The sequence below is a fragment of the Coptis chinensis genome, chromosome 7 (genome assembly GCF_015680905.1).
Source record: "Coptis chinensis isolate HL-2020 chromosome 7, ASM1568090v1, whole genome shotgun sequence".
NCBI classification, from domain to species: domain Eukaryota; kingdom Viridiplantae; phylum Streptophyta; class Magnoliopsida; order Ranunculales; family Ranunculaceae; genus Coptis; species Coptis chinensis.
In genome coordinates, this window is record NC_141462.1 from 94330326 (window position 1) to 94353596 (window position 23271).

The window sequence follows — 23271 nt, forward strand, 5'->3', positions numbered from 1 at the left end:
CACCGGCATTTTTCAAACCAAAAGGCATAACAGTGTAGTAGAAAATTCCTTGGTCGGTAATGAAGGTGGTGAACTCTTTGTCATCCACATTCAAAGAGATCTGGTAGTACCCTGAAGAAGCATCCATGAAAGATAGGCGTTGGAAGCCCGAAGTGGCATCCACCAGTTCAGAAATTCGTGGCAACGGATACGGATGAATCGGACAATCTTTGTTAAGGTTCGTTAAGGTTCAGATGAACTTTACGATAAGTGGGAAGTTACATCAAAGGGACTTCGTGTTAAGTGGGGTGAAATCCATTTTATCTAGAAGATTTAAATAGACAGACGCCCCCAGTCGAGCCTATGTGGAAGATGACACCTGCCATTACCTCTTACAAGAGTTAGAGATTTTAGGCGATACACACGTTCGGGTCCGACTGGAGATTGTCTTTTTCTTTGCATGTAACCAGCCTATCTAGGTCGGTAGTTTGTTTGGAATTGTGGTCTTCCCTCTAATTGATTCGGTGACACCTTTCTTCCTTATTAGATCAGACCTGTCTAGGACGACGATTTTCCTCAGGTCAACGAGGTCGGCCTTCCCTGTCAGGTCAGTCTCATTTGGGATATTGGTATTCCTTATATTTTCTTACAGGATTTCTTTCCTGCACCGGTCGACACATGCGGGATGGCGGTTTTCTCAAATCTGCGAGGTCGGCCTTCCCTGTCAGGTCGGTCTAGTCTAGGATGAAGGTTTTCCTTATACTTTCTTCCGTGATGCCTTCTTTCCCTGTCTGGTCGAACCTGTCTAGGATGGCGATTTTCCTCAAATCTGCGAGGTCGGCCTTCCCTGTCAGGTCGGTCCAGTCTGGGATGAAGGTTTTCCTTATACTTTCTTCCGTGACGCCTTCTTTCCCTGTCTGGTCGAACCTGTCTAGGATGACGATTTTCCTCAAATTTGCGAGGTCGGCCTTCCCTATCAGGTCGGTCTAGTCTGGGATGAAGGTTTTCCTTATACTTTCTTCTGTGATGCCTTCTTTCGGAGGCGTTTGTATCGCGTTTTGCGGTAGCGGTGCTGCTGCAGTTGGATGTTGAGAATTGATCCTACCACTAGGAGCAACTCGATTGTTCAACGGTTCTTGCATTGCCCGACTTGAATTTCGAGGGTTGCGATTCCTATTGGCAGGAGGAATATGTTGTCTGTTCGGTCTGCTTCTTGTGCTTACCATCTTGATTTTTTTTACTTGATAATAGATTCAAAAAACCCACAGACGGCGCCAATTATGTTTCAACAGTAAACTGCTTCAACACAACGAGAGCAATGGTAAAGAACGCATTAAGAAACAGAGGAATTTGATGTTGGGGGAGATGAAACTGAGCCAAATAATGGCTGCCTACGTACCCAAGATCTATTCTCTAGGGATCAAGTTTCAACGTAGTTCCTTATGAAAAACAGTTTGGTATTTATATAGGTAGAGTATAGAGTCCTTGCAGCTCAAGTATCTTGTAGCTTGAGTAATTGTGATAGACTATAACTCTCAACTGATAATTATCTCTTTGATAAGAAATGAATCTGGACATAAATCAATGTATATTAGTGGCAAACCATGTGACTAAGATTCAGCCTTAGACACATGAGTTAATGGGCCTGTACATTGATCCATGGTATTGCAAATTGGGCTTTAGCCCTGTCGATTAAATGAATAAAATAGAGACTCCTACTAATGAACGTTTGCCACGTAGGTGGGGGTTGAAACACCAACTTCATTGACATATGCATTGGCAAACTATACTGCATCAACTATGAACACTGAATGCTCATACTCTTGTTAGACTATGAACATTCAGTGTTCATACTCCTAGTGGACTATGAAGATGAACACTAAATGTTCATACTCTTGTTGGACTGAATGTTCATAGTCCAACAAGAATATGAACATTCAGTGTTCATACACTATGAATTGTATGAACACTGAATGTTCATACTCTTGTTGGACTATGAACATTCAGTGTTCATCGTTGATGGAGACACTGAATGCAAGGCCTAAAATATCGCCAATATATTCGATATATCACCGATATATATATATATATATATATATCATTTTTTTGATACACCGACATCGATATATCCACCGAATAATGAATCCTTTTTTTCTCGATATATATCGGAATTTCCGATATAAAACTTTATATCGCCGATATAACCGATATATGCAATATTTACGATATATATCGTTTAACTTTTTGACCATTTTTTAATATAAATATCTGATATTTTTTATATTTCCGATATTTTATATTTTTTTATCGATATTTCCTATATTTTCGATAGTTTGGACTGGTCACAAAAAAAATATATATCCGATATTTCCGATATATATCGGTTTTTGGGTACACCGAAATATTCACTGAATTCGATATTTTGGGCCTTGACTGAATGTTCATACTCTTGTTGGACTATGAACATGTCCAACAAGAGTATGAACATTCAAGTGGACTATGAACACTCAGTGTTCATAGTCCAACAAGAGTATGAACATTCAATGTTCATAGTCTTAGTAGACTATGAGCACTGAATGTTCATGGGTCAATTTGAGATACCCCCCTGTTATCTCTTCCACCTCATTACCTTCACATACTACTTCAAACACTTCACCATCCCCAATTGAAAATCTTTTAGGAGGCCCAACAACAAATTCCACAAATAAATTCAAAAACCAAGTATCATCAACATCAGAATCCTTCACAAACATCTTACAATCACTGTCATTCTTTATACTTAGTCTATCCCCATTTAAGCAATATATTGGGTCACCACCAATCTTAAGTTCATAACGAAATTGGTTCGAGACAAGCGTAAGAATCAATGCATTCAATCGAACCAAGCACAAATTTTTTGCATCAACATTAAAAATTCAATAATCAGACCCATTAGCATAATCTTTAGCAGTACTCACTATAGTTAATGAATTTTCCCCCATGGTGCACCCTCATTGGTATCTTAGGCAATGGATTTTCAACAATTCAATTCAACTCAAAGATCTAGTTTATCATTTCCCATCTCAATCATAATTAAAACAAACATCCACATCACAAGTTCAAAAGAAAACAAGATATGTATACTATGAACGAAAACTATTTCTATCTACTCTCTTAATAATCTTTATCCTTAACTCTGCTTGCATCAGTATCCTTAACTCTGATAGAACTCAAAACTCTGACACCCTTAACTCTAACAGAACTCAAAACTCTGACAGACTTCAGCTTGCATCAGTGTCCTTAATAATAGACCATGAAAACACAATCAATAACCAAAAATACTTACATTTCACAGATTACGTATTCTTTTTCTCTAGACAATTTCTCGAATCATGGTTAGCAATCTTTCCACAGTTTCTACACATTCTTCCTGAATTGTTTAGGGCTATCTCCCTAGGGGATTTAAATCTCTCTGCGTTCTTCTTTCTCCCTTTTGTTTGAGAATATCAGGATTAAAATCAATATCTAAAATAAAGATTTGAAAGTCAAAATGAAATAAATATTAATATCAAATTAAACATTAAACCTATATCAAATTAAACATTAAAATCAATTAACCTGTGAGGTATCAATCGAAGGCTCTTCAACTGGAGGCTCTTCATTATCTGCGACTCCTTCGGAAGTTTCATTCAACTTTGAAACTCCAATAGCCATTTCACCCATCTTTTCTATAAAATATGAATAAGCCTAAACAATAGTCCCTGCATCGTAAGCCACTTGAGAAGCAACCTTAATACAATGAGCCACTCTCAAAGGTTCATAGTTTTCATGGCCGACCACTAATCTAGTATCAAACTCCGCTCTATACGTGTTTGCCTTTTGCATCCACCGCTTCAAAAGAAAATGCATTGGAATCTCTTCGATCTCGTAACGCTGAAGAAGCTTTAACATGTGACCACAAAGTAACCCCATAAATTGAAAATGCTTACATTCACAGTCTCCTTCTAAGGTTCTTCTATTGAAACTCACTTTCCAAACGGACTTTTTCTACGAGTCTCTGAATTTTACCATGTAGCTTCCGGTTCCATTGTTGACAATCTCGTCCCCATCAAATTTGTACTCCGTCTTTGCCTTCTTTAATTGCTCCTTAAATTTATTGAATGGATTAATTATATAGACCTTTGCAGCATGCATAAGGAGAAAAACATCTTTAGGCACAATTCGTGAACTATGCTCTGTGCGGTAATCAGAATCTCTTTAATCCCTAGCAATCAAAGTCAAAGACCTCACATTACCATGTACAAACTCCATCAGCCTAGTTGTCGAATTTACGAATTGGTCATAATGAGAATTCATCGATTCACTTCTCCCAGTCGTATGCATACCAGCAAAAAATGTGTCATTGAGATAACAAGGCACCCATTTCTCCCGTATATTATACATTTATGTCAACCAAGGATTTTCAGACAACTCATTATTCTCTATTATTGTACACCATCTTCTTTCAAAATCACTAATCCTATACGAGAAAGAAATAGTGTTCTTCAAGTTAGTTACCAGTGTCTCGATTTTAGTAAATGACAGCTTCTCTTGAAATTTTTGCATAATATGTCAAAGACAGTAACGATGACGAGTATCAGGGAACACTTTGGCAATAGCTGCAGTCATCGCTCTATCCTGGTCAGTGATGATTGTCGTTGGTGCACGACCACTCATGGCTACAAGCCAGACCTTAAACAGCCATATGAATGTATCTTCTATCTCATCAAGTAACAATGCACAACCAAACTAAATCGATTGCATATGATGGTTGACTCCAGTAAAAGGGGCAAAAGGCATAGAGTATGCATTGGTACGATATGTAGTATCAAAAGAGACAACATCCCCGAAATACTCATACTGCACTCGGGACCTCCCATCAACCCAGAAAAAGTTTACTGCAGTCCCATTTTGATCTAGATTAATGGCGTAGTAGAAATAGGGATTCTCGGCACTCTTCTACATAAAATAGTTAAGCACAGCAGTTGCATCACCTTCTTTAGGCATTTTTCTGGTCGAACCGTAATGATGGTTCCAACAATCCCTCTTTGTAAACCCAAGTTCTTCCCCATTAAAAACAGCTGCAACTTTGATGACTGGTAAACCGTTTTCACCAAAAATTTCAGTCAACCTCTTCTCTGCTTCAGGCATATTTTTGTTTGATCTCATGCAATTTCTCTTTACTGGACAAACCAAATCGTGGCTATGGTCATTTTCAGCACAACTTACATAGTATATATCTTCGTGTTTTCTTTTCGTAACATGCATTCTAGCGGGGCAACTACACCTGATAGTGCTAGTATTTTTAGAAACACTCACTTCTCCCACTTCTCTCTTGTTATGGAGCCATTCACGAGAGCAAACCATTAAACAGCCCGTAGCCAAATCCACACCGCTTTTTTTCTGATCCGTCGACCGAACACGAGTCTCAAATCCCTTTTGTTGACCATATTGTTTGTAGTAAGTTTTTGCGTTGTCAACACTACTAAAAACCATACCTACAAACGGAACAACTAGTTTATGCATTTCTCTGTCCGGGGATTTATTGGAAGAAGACCCAACAATTACGTCTTCTTCCATACTAATAGCTATATTTTTTGCTATTGACTCTATTATACACGTATTTCAGTTTGATTAAATTATTTAATCATAATATTCAAATGTAAAATCAATTATTCACAAAGCTCTGTTAAAATTGATTTTTAGAATTTCAATTTTTGGTTTGATTTTGGGTTTGGATTTGATTTTGAGTTTGATTTCAATAGTTGAGGAGAGAGTGAGAGCGCACGAGAAGGTAAGAGTTTGTTTTGGATTCGGTTTGATTTTGATTTTTGATAGTTAAAATGGAAATTTTTGGTTTTTGGAGAGAGAGAGCGAGAAGGTAAGGGTTTTGATCGTAAAATAGAAATGAAAATTGGGAGAGAAAAAAAATAATTTACCAAAATACCCATATCCTACCTATATTAATATCCGTTTCTCCCAATATGCTCACAGTGAGCCACGTCAGCATATTTTTTAAAAAAGTCCCTATTTAGAAAATAATTACTCGCTTTCTTACCAAACTAACCCTGAATTTGGTGTCCTCTCTAATTTAATAAAAATCAAAATTGTCTTTTAATGTGTTATGTTAAAACAAAAAACAAAGCTACGCCCTTATTTCACATGTACGCATAGGCTATTTTCGTAATTAACAAAAAAAAAAGGTAAAACAATATACATAACCCAACCCTTCGTTAAGCATATCAAAAACCTAAATAAAAACGTAAAACCCTTTCCTTCTCTTGATTTCATATTCAGAAGATAGAGCTTGATTAGAGACGCCTAGCTGCTATTTGTCCAGGTTTATCTTAGCTTCTTAAAAACTTAAACCAAAATAAAAACGTAAAACCCTTTCCTTCTCTTGATTTCATATTCAGAAGATAGAGCTTGATCAGAGACGCCTAGCTGCTATTTGTCCAGGTTTATCTTAGCTTAGCTTTTTATGGAATTGCATTTTTTTTAAGTGTAATTTGTTATACATATCACAAAATTAAGAGTTCTATTATATGCAATCCCAGTATTTACATGACTTTAGCATCAACAACAACAAAACACTCTTACATAGTTGTATAGGTTTCTAAGATTGTATAGACTTTAGCATCTCCAGTTAAGGTTCATTAAATAACAACAATATGCAAGAATGCAACCATCTTAATTTCTTTGGACAAAAAAAAATTACAACCAGCTAAACTGAAAGCTACAACCAGCTAAACTGGAAGCTAGGACTCATATAACTAAAGACTAGCCACCTTAACTACAAACAGAAACTATCAGAAGACAATTGTCAGCACTTAACACCAACCAAAGAGAGTATAGCTGCTGGCATACCCCACAATGAGTCTCCACATATCAATCCAGAGGCTTAAAAGAAGCAATCATCTCCAGTTAAGGTTTATTAAATAAACCCTAGGCCCATCAGTATCATCTTTCCTTGGAATATCCGAGTCTGACACGACATGATTTTCTTCCCACATCTTGCTAAGTTCAGCAATCAGTTGAGTGGTCACGTGTTGGGATCCAGTGGCAACAGAGCTCTGCTTATCTTCAACACCTTTGATCTTGATTTCAGCCACCACAGAATGTGATCCAGCATCTACATTAGTGCCGTTGAGGTCGACAAGTTGGCATTGAATCTCCATTGGCTGCTCCTTTTAAACATGATATTCTGCTACCTAAGGGGTATAGGGGTAGCCACACATAACTGCATTGCTATTATTAATACAATATGTTGATTAAGTAGCTCCAATCTAATCCAGGATTAGGGATTTGAAAAGGAGAAAAAAAAAATGATAGACAACAAGAATAAGTAAATAAGTAAACCTGCCGTCGGCCTTGGTATTTCAAAACCTATTATACCACAATGCTCATATAATTTTGAAAGTAACCCCATTGTACCATATAAAAGCAACAAATTTGTCAGGATTCCTTTATTAGAAGGATGAAACCATATTATTATCCTAATGATGGAAGGGTGCCTACATTGGGTTCTTTAAGGTTGTGTGTTTGAGAGGTTTCTAAGTGTCTTGCTAAGGGGTACAGGGGTAGCCACACATATAACTGCATTGCTATTTATTAAATACAAAAATTTTACAACTGCCAAGTACATCCCTGTTAATACATTTCAAGTATAACTGAGAACCCAAGAAATAAAAATTACTAACTGCCAAGTACATATACAAAGAGTATATAAATAGAGGAGAACTTACGTTGCAGTTTTTTTCCTTTTGCGTTGCCGAATTATGCCTTCAGGTTTAGCATTTTCAGAAAGAGTGGGATCACATTCAAAGGAGAAAAACAATTGGGTTCTTTGAGGTTGTGTGTTTGAGAGGTTTCTAAGTGTCTTGCTAAGGGGTACAGGGGTAGCCACACATATAACTGCATTGCTATTTATTAAATACAAAAATTTTACAACTGCCAAGTACATCCCTGTTAATACATTTCAAGTATAACTGAGAACCCAAGAAATAAAAGTTACCAACTGCCAAGTACATATACAAAGAGTATATAAATAGAGGAGAACTTACGTTGTAGTTTTTTTCCTTTTGCGTTGCCGAATTATGCCTTCAGGTTTAGCATTTTCAGAAAGAGTGGGATCACATTCAAAGGAGGAAGGCAAAGTTTTTCTTAAGCACTTCAAATTTCTGGAACTATCCAAAGTTAACGGACTTCTTGCAAGAAGCAACTCTTTCCTTGTCTATGACACCATCATAAATATCCAAATAAGAACACCATCAATAAATTTGACAAAATGTGTAATATATAATCTTAGTAGATCATAAGTTACCTAACCCCCTATTTTACCTCTTCCAAAAGAAGCAATCATCAGGAGTTCATATTTTTTTATAGAAAAACCACATATCCAGTATTTACTTATGTGTTTGAACTAAGATGAGTATTTTTTTACCACGTGTTTGTTTTTTTTATCCAGGCATTTGCTTCATCTAAATGGAGGCAAACAAGTCATCTGATGCTAAATTGGCACGATTAAGAAGATATAGTATATTGGCCCACAAGAAATATAACAAAAAAAATAGAGGTTAGAATTATAACGTTTTTATATATTTGCTTTTAGAATAATAAAATTTATAAATGTAATTGATTTTTTTGTAGTACCTCTGAATGTTCCACCAAATACTAATTCAATGCGTCGTGAAAGGATCTCCGCATCAAAAAATTCATCCGACAAACGTAGAGAGAATCAATTGCGAAGATATCGTCATAATATTGACCTGCGACTAAATTCTTATATTGATAGTAAAGGTACCCATTTCAATCAAGTTTATTCTTTATGGAATGACAATATACTGACAAACATTTATTTTTATAGGTACTAATTATTTTGGATCCCCAAATAAAGAATGTTCATATTGTGGAGCAATAGTTTGGGAAGAAGAAAGAAACAACAAAGGAAATAAAGGTATACCTACCTTTTCAATTTGTTGTCAAAATGGAAAAGTCCAGCTACCTTTATTAGGGTCTGCACCTCCTTTGTTAACAAAACTTATGGACTTGCAAGGAGGATCTAAATCTATCGCTTTCAGAGAGAATATGCGAGTGTACAATTGTATGTTTCAATTTACTTCTACAGGTGGTAAAATAGACAAGACTTTAAATAATGGTGGTGGTCCTTACACATACAGAATTAGTGGTCAGAATCATCATAAAATTGGTTCGCTTCTTCCTTTAGAAAATCAGCCCCCTCATTTTGCTCAATTGTATATCTATGATGCTGAACATGAGCGTCAAAATAGAATGAATGCTGTTCTTAAAGAAGAAGGAACTGCGGATCCATTAATTGTTGACCAATTGATAAAGATGTTTAATGAAAACAATGTGATTGTTGAGTGGTTTAGATCGGCAAGAGGCAGGTTTCAAGAAGATGATGTCCTTCCTGTTCGTTTAAGACTCATTAATAATCGCATCACTGATGGAAGGTTATACAATTTGCCAACTTCATCTGAAGTTGCAGCTTTGATAGTAGGAGATGATTTAGAAATTATTGATCACAGGGACATAATTGTTGAGACTCAAGGAGGTGCTCTACAGAGAATAAACGAGTTATATCCTAAATTTATGGCAATGCAATACCCTATATTATTCCCACGTGGAGAAGATGGTTATAGAGTTGGGATTTTGCTAAGAGGAGTTGATATAAACAATGTGCAAAATAGTCAAAAGAGGTATACTGTTACCATGAGACAATTTTATGCTTTCCGTTTGCAAAGAAGAATTAGAGAAAGTTCAACATTGTGGATAGGTGGTCGTCTTCGTCTAACTTACATTGTTGATGGTTATACATGCATTCAACATTCTAGGTTACAATGGTATCTTTCAAATCAAGCTACCATTAGATCTGATCTGTACAACCATTTAATGGATGCAGTTGTTGCAGGTATTATAAATATCATATTTCAGATAACATTTATCTTTAGTATCTATATAATAGAAAATTTAAATATGATAAACTCGGGAAATATTTACCTTTTACAGGAGATTCCTCGGCATCATCGATTGGAAAGCGTTTGATCCTTCCATCATCATTTATAGGAGGACCTAGATATATGGTGCAGACTTATCAAGATGCTATTGCGATATGTAGATGGGCGGGGCCCCCGATCTTTTCATAATCAGTAACTTGCAATCCACATTGGGAAGAAATAAATAGTTTTTTAAAGTATGACCTTGGATTAAAATCAGAAGACGTACCAGATGTTGGATGTCGGGCTTTCAAAATAAAGTTGGACTGCATAATGAAAAGACTCCGTTATGGGAATCATTTTGGTAGAGTCATTGCAGGTACATACTATTTAAAATTACCTTTTTATTTTACATGTATAAATCTAAGTAAAGAAGAATTGGAAACAACATGCAATGATATTATTAATTCCACAAATATTTTACTAATATCTAATTATTATTATTTTCAGTGTTGTACGATATTGAATTTCAGAAAAGAGGTTTGCCACATGCTCACATTTTGCTATTTTTGCATCCGGAAGACAAACCTAAAACTGGATCCGACATAGACAGGCTTATTTCAGCAGAATTACCTGACAAAGATACAGATCCAATACTTTACGAAACTATAGTCAGTACAATGATTCATGGTCCGTGTGGTAAAAAGAAAAAGGGTTCTCCTTGCATGAAAGAGAACAGATGTTCTAGACATTTCCCTAAAGATTTTTGCAGTGAGACTAAATTTGACGAAAATGGTTTTGTTGTATACAGAAGAAGAAACAACAAGCGCACTGCAATGGTTGGTCGTTATAACCCAGTTGAGATTGACAATAGATGGGTTGTTCCTTACAATCCTAAACTCAGCAAGGAATTTCAGTGTCACATTAATGTTGAGCATTGCAATCGTACACGGATGATTAAATACTTATTCAAGTATATTACCAAAGGTCCAGATCGAGCTACAGGCATTATTGAGGAGAATTATAAGTACGACAAAAAATACAAGAAAACGCATTACCATTCGGGAAGTGGATGAAATCAAACGTTATATGGACTTTCGATATATCTCTCATCCGAAGCAAGCCGGAGAATCTTTGATTTTGACATTCGTTTTGAGATCCATCTGTTGAGAGAATGAATTATCATCTTGAGAATCAACAAAATGTTGTATTTAAGTGATAATTCAATACATTTCAGGTTGTACAAAGTGATAAGGCTAAAGAGAACAATGTTCACGAGAATGGATGCTTACTAATCGAGAAAAAAGAAAAAAGCTCGTCGGGTTAACTTATGTTGACTTCCCATTAGAATTTGTGTGGCACAAAGACACGAAGGTATGAATTATAATTTTGATAGATCAAAAACAAAAATTAAAGTAATCTTTAACATTGTCATATTTTTTTTCAGATCTGGATAGAAAGAGCTCATAATGGCATCAAGATTGGTAGGATATATTATGCACAACCAACACAAGGTGAAAGGTTTTACTTGCGTATGCTTCTCAATATAGTAAAAGGTCCACAGAGTTTTGAAGAAATAAGGACTGTGCATGATAAAACTTATGCAGACTTCAAATCAGCATGTCGTGCGCGTGGATTGCTACAAGGTGACAGTGAATGGCACTTGACAATTAAAGAAGCAGGAAAATGGTCTAACAGTAGATCATTGCGCCAGTTATTTCTTACGATTTTACTGTTTTGTCAAGTATCTGACACAGTTGGATTGTGGGATCAGCATTGGGAGATGCTTTCGGATGACATATTGGCTATGAAACGATTAAAAGTTGGAAACAAATCCAACTACAATTAGCCAATGAAGAACTAAAAAATGTACACTTCTTGAACTTGAAAATGATATGAAAGAAAATGGCGAACACTTGCTGATTTCCAGTTTGATATTCCAAAACCAGATCCACTAGATAACAAAGTTACTACGGGAGGAATTGAACTATGATTTTGAAGCACTCATTGCAGAATATGAAGAATTGCACATTGGATTGAATGTTGAACAAAAACAGGTGTTTGACGCTGTCATTGCTGCTGTTGAAAGTGGTAAAGGGAAGTTATACTTTGTATATGGAAGTGGAGGTACGGGGAAAACATATCTATGGAATACGATCATTGCAAGGTTACGATCACAGAGAAAAATAGTGCTTGCAGTTGCATCATCAGGCATATCATCGCTTCTTTTACCAGGTGTTTAAAAAAATATATTATTGTCTTTATTATAAATGTTAATATTGTTATTATTATCATTACTACATTTTTTTAATATTTGCTATGTATGTGGTGCTCATGCAGGTGGTCGTACAGCTCACTCAAGATTCAAAATTCCAATAGAGAAAGATAAGTCTAAAACTTGCAACATTAGAAAAGGAACTCACTTGGCGGATCTGATTGTAGCAACTGATTTAATTATTTGGGACGAAGCACCTATGAGTAAAAAGACAGACTTCGAGGCTGTTGACAACATTTTTAGAGATATCATGTCAGAAAGTGATATAAAGCTCAATGACAAACCATTTGGAGGAAAAACTATTCTTTTTGGTGGTGATTTTAGACAAATATTACCAGTTATCGAAAAGGGTTCAAGAGAAGCAATTGTTTCGCATCCATAAACAGATCCTACTTATGGCGCTTACCTAGAGGTGTTTTAGTTTGACGCTTAACATGCGGTTGCATAACGAGAATCGGACAATCAGATGTAGATTTCAACAAATAGATATTATCTATTGGTGAAGGTACAATTCCAAGAAGATCACTGTGTGAGGGAGAAGAGCCTACTTGGATTAAAATCCCAGAAGACATTCTTATTCAATCAGAAGGTGATGGGATAGAAAACATTGTGAAGACGGTGTACACAGATATTTTACAAAAATATGATGATGCCGAGTATCTCAGAGATAGGTGCATTCTAACACCTACAAATGAATCAGCAGATGAAATAAACTCTCATGTTCTATCTTTAGTTCCAGGAGAATTGGTTAGTTACTCAAGTGCAGACACATTAAGTCCGCTTTCGGATAATAAGGCTGCAAATCAAGATATTTTGTATCCTACAGCATTCCTCAACACTCTCCAAAACCCGTGGAATGGCTAATCATTTGGTTCAGCTAAAACGAGGAGCACCTATAATGCTTCTTAAAAACATAAACCAGAGCAAAGGTCTTTGCATTGGTACGAGACTTATAGTGACTGATTTGTCAAAATTTGCTTTGGAAGCTGAAATTATTACTGGAATCAATAAAGGAGACAGACTCACTATCCATCGGATAGACTTTTTGTCCGAAAACACAAAGTGGCCTTTCATCTTGAAGCAAAGACAACATTACCAATAAAAACTTTGCTATTCAATGACGATAAACAAAAGCCAATGACGGTGAAGAAGAATGTTGGAGTTTATCTTAGAAACACTGTTTTTTTCCCATGGGCAACTATATGTTAGCGGTATCACGCGTGTAACTTCACGTGATGGTCTGAAAAATTCTAATCGAGGACGAAAAAAGATAATTTGAAGCAAAGATACAAAAAATATTGTCTATTATGAAGTATTCAACAATTTGCCACAATGAAGCTTCGTCAAAAGGTAAGAATAAAAAAAATCAAAAACTTATATTATTATTTTTTTATTGTTTGTAAACAATTACAATAATCAAACAAATGCAAACTTTGATTGTCAAAGCCAAATGATCCAATAGCCCAAATAATTTTGGTACTACATACATGTAATCAACTGTTTTTTGCATCTGTTTATGTAATTAAATGCTCTAATCTTTTCATGTAGGTTTTTGGTGCAGTATGTGAAGCGCTTTAGCCATTAAACAAACCCAAATGCTGTTAGGTAGGTTCGAGAGTACCCTTGAAATTAGTTTAACTACAGAAAACTGTTTTTGCTTGAAAATTATATTAAACACTTCTTCGGTATATAATAAAAAGTATCATTTGTAGTATGATTACATGATTAGTTATTAATCATGATCACATAATCACATTTTGTAATGAGAAGAGAAAGTGTCTTGGTATGATACGTTTGTGTCTTGAGGGTCATACACTCATGCCCCTAAATGCCTATACTAGCATCGATCCTTGCTAAGTGTAGGAACTGGTATTCATTTCCAGCTAAATTCAAATTTTTTAAAGATTTTTGTTCGACAACAGTTTATAAAAAGTTGGATGTCTACCTCCATGATTTTGTAGGACTTGAAATGAAAAAAAAACCTAAAATTTTGAAGACAGTCCCAATTGTTGACTATTGGTTTTAAGCTATACGAGCTGTTCGACCGCTTTGACTTGAGTGGTACATGATCTTAATATCTGATGATTTTTCCTCTTTGCAGATCAGTAACATTGCTAGCATTTGGTTTCTATCCCTATTTTTTGTCTATCTTTGCCACTGGTATTTTGGAGATGAGATGGAGCGGTGTAGGGATTGATGAGTGGTGAATAAATTAACAGTTTTGGGTTATAGGAGGTGTTTCAGCCCATCTCTTTGCTGTCTTTCAAGGGCTGCTCAAAGTTCTTGCCGGGATTCACACTAATTTCACTGTCACCTCCAAGTCTTTTGATGAGGATGGAGATTATGCGGAGCTCTACATGTTAAAATGGACAGAGTCATTCTTTTTTGCTATTGTTTAGGTTGTATTGCTGGAGTGGAACTCGCTATATCTTAAATTTATTTGACTTGAAATTAAAGGATATTATGATGAATACTTCCAATTGTTTATGGCATGTGTGGTCTGTGTCATACTTTGTTTCAGTAGCTCTATATTGACAATATGATCCTTAACAACCCTGTAGAATCCATAGTAGGTAGGTACCAGTTGGCCAAATTCGAGGTAATGTTTAGTATGTAATGTTTGATTGGATTATTTGAACTTCGGAGGTCGAAGATGTGGCAATATATATTCAATTGTACATATCAGTTAGTATTTAGAATGATTTGTTGTAGGTATATTTGTTCAAGTTCAACGAATTGTTGTCTAACAGGAAAATGCTTGCTCTTTATTTCATTTGATATTAAACCTCACAAGTCAAATTAACATGCCTAAAACTAACATGTCTCATTCGATATGAAACATTAGACTGAGAAACAAAGAAATCACATTTCCATCAAGTAAAAGAAGTGTATAATTTTATGAAAAATTATGTCCTAACAAGACTGAAGTAATCCAAAGTACAATGTCCAAACATAGAGAAATTAATAACTTAATATTTTTGTTCACTAATCAAATTCAATTACGAGTCAATAACAGCCATATTTAAAGTTCGGCATGTCTTGGGCTTTTTCCACATGGATAGTAATTTTAAACCAAATAGGCAAATACTACATTAGATCCATAATAGATCAAAAAAAAAAAAAAAAATACTAATACATGCGGAATTTCACCAAACAAGGACTCCAAAAAACAAGAAGTTACCTAAACAAAACTTTAGTTCGGCAAAACAAAATATACTAATATAGGCAGAATTTCATCAAACAAAGACTCTAGAAAAAGAAGTTTCATAACCTACAAACTGTAAACAAAACTTAAGTTCCGGATATATTAAGTATACTTAAAGGTCTATCAAAAACACTTAATTTCTATCTTAACAAGAATTTTGACAAACAAGGACTCCCATAAAAAGAATTCACCTAAAAGTTAAATTCTACTCATGTTAAAGTTATAAATATCTATATGATTGTAAAAACATAGGCTCCATCGACCTTTACTACTATCAAGGTAAAATTTTGCAACTTTTACTTATTTTTTAATTCACATTTTCATATAAAACAAATTTAAGAATTATATTTCTTTTCTTCACATATTTTTTTGCAACTTAACAACATGACTAACAAATATCATGCAATAAGCAACATCAACAGCACAGATTCAGATACTCCATGGAAGCTACAAGTCAGAGTCGTACGTAAGTGGGACGATCTTTATGCATCAAATCTTGCTATCAAAAGTAAAGATGTTCTATTGATAGATGAACAAGTAAGCCATTTACTTTCTTCATGTGATTCAAACACAGTCTTTATTAAAAGAAAATTAATAATGCTAATTACCATTTAATATCACAGGGACATGAAATCCAAGCCATGTATCCGTTACACTTAACAAAAATATTCAATAACCATCTTGAAGAAGACACGGTAATAGTTTTGGAAAATTTCACAGTTATTAAAAGTGACAAAGGTTTTCGTACTGCAAATCATGACTTCAAACTTGAGTTCAATGATAAAACAATAATCAAGGAAACCAACAAGCAAGGTGTTCAAATACCAAGGAACATGTTCTTATTCACACCTTTCGAAGACATTCATTTAAGAGAAGACAACATGGTACTCACAGGTATACTTCCAAACTGTGAAAATAAATGTGATTTTAGGTTAAAATAACAAAACAAACAATAACTTATTTTGTTATATTGCAGCTGTTGTCGGAATGCTACTTAATGTCAAACCAAAAGAAACGTCAATTATCGAGGCGTATTACAAGACAAAGGCGTGACATTATACTTGCAGATGAGAGGTATGAATATTTTTTAATTAAATCTGCTATATGAAAAACTTTAATACCCGTTGACTCATTTTTTTGTGTTAAATGAATTTTTCTATGTTAAATGCAGATATAGAACAATAAAAATTACTTTGTGGGGCCATACTATGGATCAAATTCCACATGATTTTGACCGTTCACCAGACAAAATATATGTCTTGATAGTGACGTCCACTTCTGTTAAAAAATTTAAGAGTAATTACTTCTTTATACATATAAATAATTTTGGTTTTGTTTATCAAAATAAGTTACAATACTAGCTAATATTTAAACCTGGCCAGGTTATTATCTCCAGTCAACATTCGCTACCAAGATATATACAAATCTTGAAATTCCAGAAATGGAATCCATTTTAGAAAGGTAAGATTTATTTAAGTTTTTTTTTTTTTAATGTATAGATAGACAACAACGTTTACACCTTATTTTAATCATTTAACATGCAGAGCCCCGGAAATCAAGACGGAAGCAGCAGAAGTGCAGGAAGGAAATATAAATTCAATCCAAATAAAAAAAGAAGATGAGTTTCAAACCTTGGCAGAAATAATGGATTTGGATAACACTGTAAAGGTAAGAACTACCTATTTTACTTAAAAAATGAAATTAGAAAACAATATAAATGAATTAATTTTATTTGTCAACAGGAGAAATCATACATGTGCAAAGCAATGGTTTCAAGAGTCTATAATGACAACGTCAAATCACTGTGGTACTACAAAGCGTGCAAAAATTGTGTCAGTGGACTCGATCAAATCAACAATAAATTTTGGTGCAAAAGATGCAAAAAATTTCCAGAAATTCTCAAAAGGTATCATTTAAATTGTTTTTTTTCTTATACATATACATTAATTTAATATATTCACACAACAGGTACAAGGTCAACATTGTGATTTCAGAAAAATCAACATTTGTCAATGCAGTTGCATTTGGAAATATAGCAAAAATAATGCTCAAATATTCAGAAAATGAACTCTACAAAATTGGAGAAGAGGTATTGTATTTCTCATTCAACCAATTATACTGAAATCAATTTCAAAGAAAAATTATCTTTTAATTTTACTTTGTAAAGGATGACAAAGATATGGTGAATCAAATATTGCAAAGTCCTGTCGGGAAGGAGTTTGTTTTCCGTATAAAGGAATCAAACAACAACAACTATAGCACAAAAGCATTCACTATTTTATATGTCGTTCCTGAAAGCATTGATCAAGAAGAAGAAGTATGTAAACCTATTTATAATATTTGTTTAATATTATCTGATACATGCTACTTTATTATTATATGTTGTTTCATTTTTTTATTTATTTAACAGAAATCAGAATCAAGCAAAACATCTTTGGAGCTATCAACCCCTGAGAAAACTACTATGACACCATCACAAATTATAGATCTCATGGAAAAGGTATTATTAACTTAACTACCATATCTTACACAAAACAATTATTATACCACTTTTTAAATTTTTTGGGTTTCACATCTATTAATGCAGGAATCAAATTCAGATCAATTCACACCAACAAATTCAATAAAAAAGGTAAATCCATTCATTAGAAAAGTAAATTTCTAACTTTCATTAAAATTACCCAAAAAAATTAACAATATTGTGTGCAACATTTAGGAATGGAAGACTAAAAAGACCATTAAAACATAACTTCCAGAAGAAACACCAAAATAAAAAAAAGCTTGCAAAAGCTTAAAATTTTAGGTAAACAAACTACATGATTGAATTTATTTCATTATAGTGCTATAATCCATTTACAGTTAAATAATTTATTTTCTGATTTAATTGTTTCAGAAAAATGAGCTTGAGGAGTGATACTCAATAGCTGCATTAATTAGGAAGTCCAGAAACAATGGATTAGTATATTTGATTGTTAGATTTTCTATTTTTTTTTTTTGGATTGTGCTTGAATACTAAGTTTTGCACCAATTTCTTTTTCATTATATTGTTTTTGATTCATATCATTTCAAGCATTTTATCATTTAATGTACTTTGGTTAAGTTACTCAATTCTATTATACCATTTAAGTTTAATTGAAGGCAGATATAGTTCGTCAATTTTAATATTGAAGATAGTTTATATTTTAAACCAATATCAGTATGTGTATCTTCGAATATAGGAACTTCAATTGGTGGTTTAGTTAGTTGCTAATTACATTAAAAAATGAGTAAAAAATATATAGAATAGAAGAATCAGAAAAAAAAAAAAAAAAAAAAAAAAAAAAGTAACAATTAGAGAAATAAGAAAAATTAGTAGTGTAGCAGACTAACCTAAGAATTTAATCATAGAGAATGATGAAAAATACCTTACTGATAGAAGCAAATTTTCGATGTATATCTTTAAGTACTCAATTCTTTCAGTGTCATTGCGTGAAGCAGTACTAGACGAGTCATCCACATTCATCCTGCTTTGTTGTAAGGTGAAACACATGGGAACTAAGATTAAGACTGAAGTAATGGTTGATGAAGCTCAAAATTTCCAGGTTTAAAAATTGTGAAGGGAAAAGTGTACTAATGTACCATTCTCATGGATAAAAGTGGCAGGATTGTTGTAGTTTCGTAGTCCCCATCCTATAATCATTCCATCAGGTTTCATGTCAGGAGCCCAACCTTCTGTTAGCCTTAGTCAAGCCCATCTCAGAATCGCATCATAAGCATGAATGCCAAAGATTGATAAAGTGGACATGATTTAACACAGAAGTTCATGACAATCACCAAATCAAGTTCCTATATGACTATGATGAGACAATGTACTTCAATGCACTTGATTTTTTTTTGCTCCAAAAGCATCAGCATTGATATTCTTTTTCTTTTTAATAAATGGTAACTGATAGATTCACTTACATGCTGATTTAGCAGGCATGTCTCTAAAGTAATCCCTGCCATACTTATCCAAGGATTTAGGAACGTCATGAACGTAAAATCCACAATAATGATTTAAACCGATGAAATCAAAGGATCCCTTTATCTACTCCTGTTCATTTTCTTTAAAATATGGCAACTGAGATCCAATAATCTTCCTCATAACAGCAGGGTATCTCCCATATACAAGCGGTTCCAGAAACCTGGTAAAATGATTAAGAAGATATAAGGTTATCATTGCTTACAAACTGTAAGGAGATTGGTTTAATATTGAGGGAGATGAAAATAATAATAAGGACTAATCTCAACCGCTTATGTTCATGCATATCTCCCTTACCAACCAACGAAAAATCAAGTGTTCTTTTTTTGCAGCGATGTCCCCGTGGTGAATTAGTCATAGGCTCAAACCAAAATCCTAGAAGTGTTACTCCTATCCGCCTCTTTGCTTTTCCTACAAATGAAGCATAATTTGTTAATGCCAACTTTCTTACTGCAATAGTAGGTCACCAAAATCACTATTCTTAGTAATTCTCATGGTCCAAGGATGTACAAGAGGATGAAGGGGAGAGAAGTAAAACCCGCACGTTGTTACAGTATAAATGCACCTTCTTTGCTGCATGCAAAAAAATAATGTGAGCACCAATGTACGGTTCGTCGTTGAGTCCCTTTTGTACAATTAACACCAAATGGGTAAGAGCACCGGCCCCTGGGCATCATGCCGACACTATTTCCACCGATTGTCCATATGTTCGGTTCATTGAAAGTCATCCAAGTGTTTACTCTGTCTCCAAATTCTTTGAAACATACATCAGCATATGCAGAAATCCTCACCGCAATAGAACCAACAATAAAGGAGAAGACATTTAGACTACCCCTTGAACCGACAATCGTCATTCTTGTGCAAGTGATGGAATAATTACATGAACTTTGGGCTCAAGTAACCTTCATATTCATCTTGCGGGGCCTGTGGAATATCGAAATGGTTGAGAGTAACATGAGGTTCAATTCTGTAGGATCAATCGGGGAAAGAAGAGAAGTTTTCATACACAAATGGCATGAATGAAAGCCTATCATTGTTATTTCACTAATACTTTCATAGTTGTGGACTCTTTATCGATACAAAGGGAAACAATGATATTCAGGTGCACCGTAGTGACAAGTTGATGAATGAGATTGTTGTAATAATTCAGGCCTTTGGGGTTGATGACTCCATGCCCATCTACAAGAAAGGATATTGCAAACAAGCAAAGTTCAAAATACATTCAATTAACAAAGAAATGAAGTAGTAATTGACTTGAGGAATTGGAATATAGTGGGCATACCAGGGAATGAGCCTAGACCAAAAAAATAGAGAACCTATAGGCTATGGATCGACCTTGATCACGCTATGGAATCCCATATGCGTTGAAAGAAGCCCCCTCGCAGGAAGGATCGCGAAGAATCTTGGGAATGACTCAATCGATTGAGTAGATACAAGTATAGATCATCCACTTGCGAAAGTCAAATAAGGTTCGTGGACCAAACTTACAGGGGCACTTGGTCAATCGGGACTTTGAGCGGACCCACCTCCAATTCTTCACTTTGCTAAGGCTTCCCCGACTTGAAATATTCAGAGGACACCCAAAACAGATGAGCCCTTTGTGTAAACTTCGAATTTGAATTCACTTTAGGAAGTAACGCAGTTAAACGTATGGTCCCAAAATCAGTGTTGCATATTAGGCTAACCTTCATTCAAGCAAACACCATTTTTCCTCAATCGCTCTATACTTTATGCTATGGTCGACCCAGCAGTCCCGACAAAACCCCATTTCCCACAACTGCAAATGGCTTCTTCCAAGTACAAAACTATATCGGGTAAAATATCTACACGACATTTTTTGTTCTTATTAGCGTCTAGATTCCTAACGAGAGAACCATATCTCAATCCATATTCTACATTTGCAATCTTCTTTGCAATCTATACCGCCAGCTCATCCCCCTCTTGCAAGATATGCAATTTGTATGTATCCTCCTTCAACAACTTCCCCAAGTAACTATCAGTCCAATTAGCTTCAGAAAGATCGGTCATCACAAAATGTGAATAGGGAGATTGCCATCTTTCCAAAAGACTCCAATTTTGTTCCAACCCAAAAAGTAGACTTCCAAAGTGGTTCTTGAACTATCCATCTAGCAATCTAAGCTGCGTACAGAGGAAAGGATCCTTTATTTTCTCAATGCCAAACTTTTTCCCGGAACTTATAATCTCAGGAACAAATGTAAGAGCATCAAGCTTACCAAACGCATAATTTATTCTGTGGTCTCTTGGAGCATCATGGATATCAATATAAAGCTCGGAACCTTTGTACGGCGAAGTAAATAGGCTTCCAAAAGCCAAAATAGTAGCTGATCCCCCTTCAGAACCAGGTCCAAGTTCCACATAATTAGTACATACCCAAGAAGTAATGGCTGAAGACATTTAGGAAGGCAGAATCCAGGTATAAGTACTGGTCCTCCCTGCAATGGAACAAGCCAAGTTAAACTTTGACAACAGAAACTTATACCTCATAGTTAAACTAAAGGACAAAAAAGACTAACCTTTTTTTCCCTCCGCTCCTTATCTCAAGACCTCGATATAGCATCACGGACTAAATTAATTTATCATGGAAGAACTTCCTTTGGAACTGATCGACCCTTGACAAAACTTCCCAAGCGACCAGCTAATAATAACTCGGCAAATTGACTATTGCTTTCATCCATTATATCATTTTCTACATCATTCTTTATAGGTCATTCTAACATTATACCACGCACCTCTGCCTCCTCGACTGCGAAAAGCATTCTCAAAGAAGATACAATGTTTCCTTCTTCATCTATCAATAAAATAAAACACAAATAAGTTGCAACTCATTAAGTTCTAACACTAACTCTCTACATCAGTAATTAATTTAGTCAAAGGCGAAATTTATTTGATCACAGATTGTAAAGATGATAGATGGCAACATATAAAAAAAAAATCGTAATAGGTGAAGCCTAAATAAGTTAAAGCATGTACTTCTATGGGTGATGCGAAGTCCCTGAAGACTCATCCTCTGCCTTTCTAGCATCTTTGCCTTCTATGTTCTCCATCATATTCTTCTCTACAAATTCATCACCTTTCCCCTCTTTCTTTGTTGTCGCATTACCTTCACACTCCACAATAATTGGCAGCGTGCTGCAACCATGAGAAGATTAAACCCCCATGATGGAATAGGCAAAAAAAAAAAAGCGAAAAAAGAAAGTTACCTGTCATAGAAATTGCCGCACAATCACAATGATCTGCACTTCTTTGTGGTGGCTCATGTAGCATAAAGGCACCACCTTTCTCATCTTGCTCTTCCCAACATTCCTCAACTGAGCAGTCAACACCCACTTCCTTTTTTATCAGCTTCATGAGAAAGCATAACATGGAGAAAATCAAAATTTTCCTCTCTGACCTCTACGTTATTTTCTAGCAAAAATTCATATTCATCTTCGGCATCAAGCTCTAAACAAGGGTGTGAGTTCGCTTCAATACTTTCTTCCGAGTACCTGAAATATTGTGTTGGTCTTATAGAACATGAACCATAATCAATGATCTACACATATTTCCGACGAATCATAGATCATCATAGCAGCAGTTTCATCATCTTGCTAATAAAGAGATAAAAAATGGGGGATAAGAAAACTGAAGGTTTTTTATTCAAAGCATCGTCAAAAACATTTGTCCAAAATGTGTACACGTGCTATCTTCTATTACAGATGCAAAACAAGTGGCGATAATCGTAACACTTGGTAATAACCATAATAATATACAAATAAATTTGGACAAAGGCCTAAAGCCCAAAATAAAAAAAATACCGGCCCGTTAAAATTAAATATAA

The 23271-nt window shown here is 34.9% G+C and overlaps 1 protein-coding gene and 2 long non-coding RNA genes across 4 annotated transcripts; 1 reads left to right on the top strand and 2 right to left on the bottom strand.

Moving 5' to 3' along the window:
• The first annotated feature begins 9039 nt into the window (after window positions 1–9039).
• Window positions 9040–11802, top strand: LOC147490141 (uncharacterized). Its single transcript, XM_086574815.1, has 5 exons — window positions 9040–9928; window positions 10027–10131; window positions 10237–10332; window positions 10464–10882; window positions 11401–11802. The coding sequence occupies exons 1-5, from the start codon at window positions 9040–9042 to the stop codon at window positions 11800–11802; spliced, it is 1911 nt and encodes a 636-aa protein (XP_086430941.1).
• Window positions 11803–11935: 133 nt separating this feature from the next.
• On the bottom strand, window positions 11936–19157 carry LOC147490142 (uncharacterized). 2 transcript variants are annotated; one of them, XR_015203036.1, is made up of 3 exons: window positions 19052–19157; window positions 18838–18936; window positions 11936–12452 (listed from the first exon to the last, which is right to left on the bottom strand). It is a non-coding gene; the product is annotated as an uncharacterized LOC147490142 (long non-coding RNA). The 2 variants fall into 2 exon arrangements; XR_015203035.1 differs by having other exon boundaries at window positions 18803–18936.
• A 2387-nt stretch (window positions 19158–21544) lies between these two features.
• LOC147490143 (uncharacterized) lies at window positions 21545–23125 on the bottom strand. Its single transcript, XR_015202697.1, has 4 exons — window positions 22655–23125; window positions 22425–22583; window positions 21968–22242; window positions 21545–21886 (listed from the first exon to the last, which is right to left on the bottom strand). It is a non-coding gene; the product is annotated as an uncharacterized LOC147490143 (long non-coding RNA).
• Between the last annotated feature and the right edge of the window lie 146 nt (window positions 23126–23271).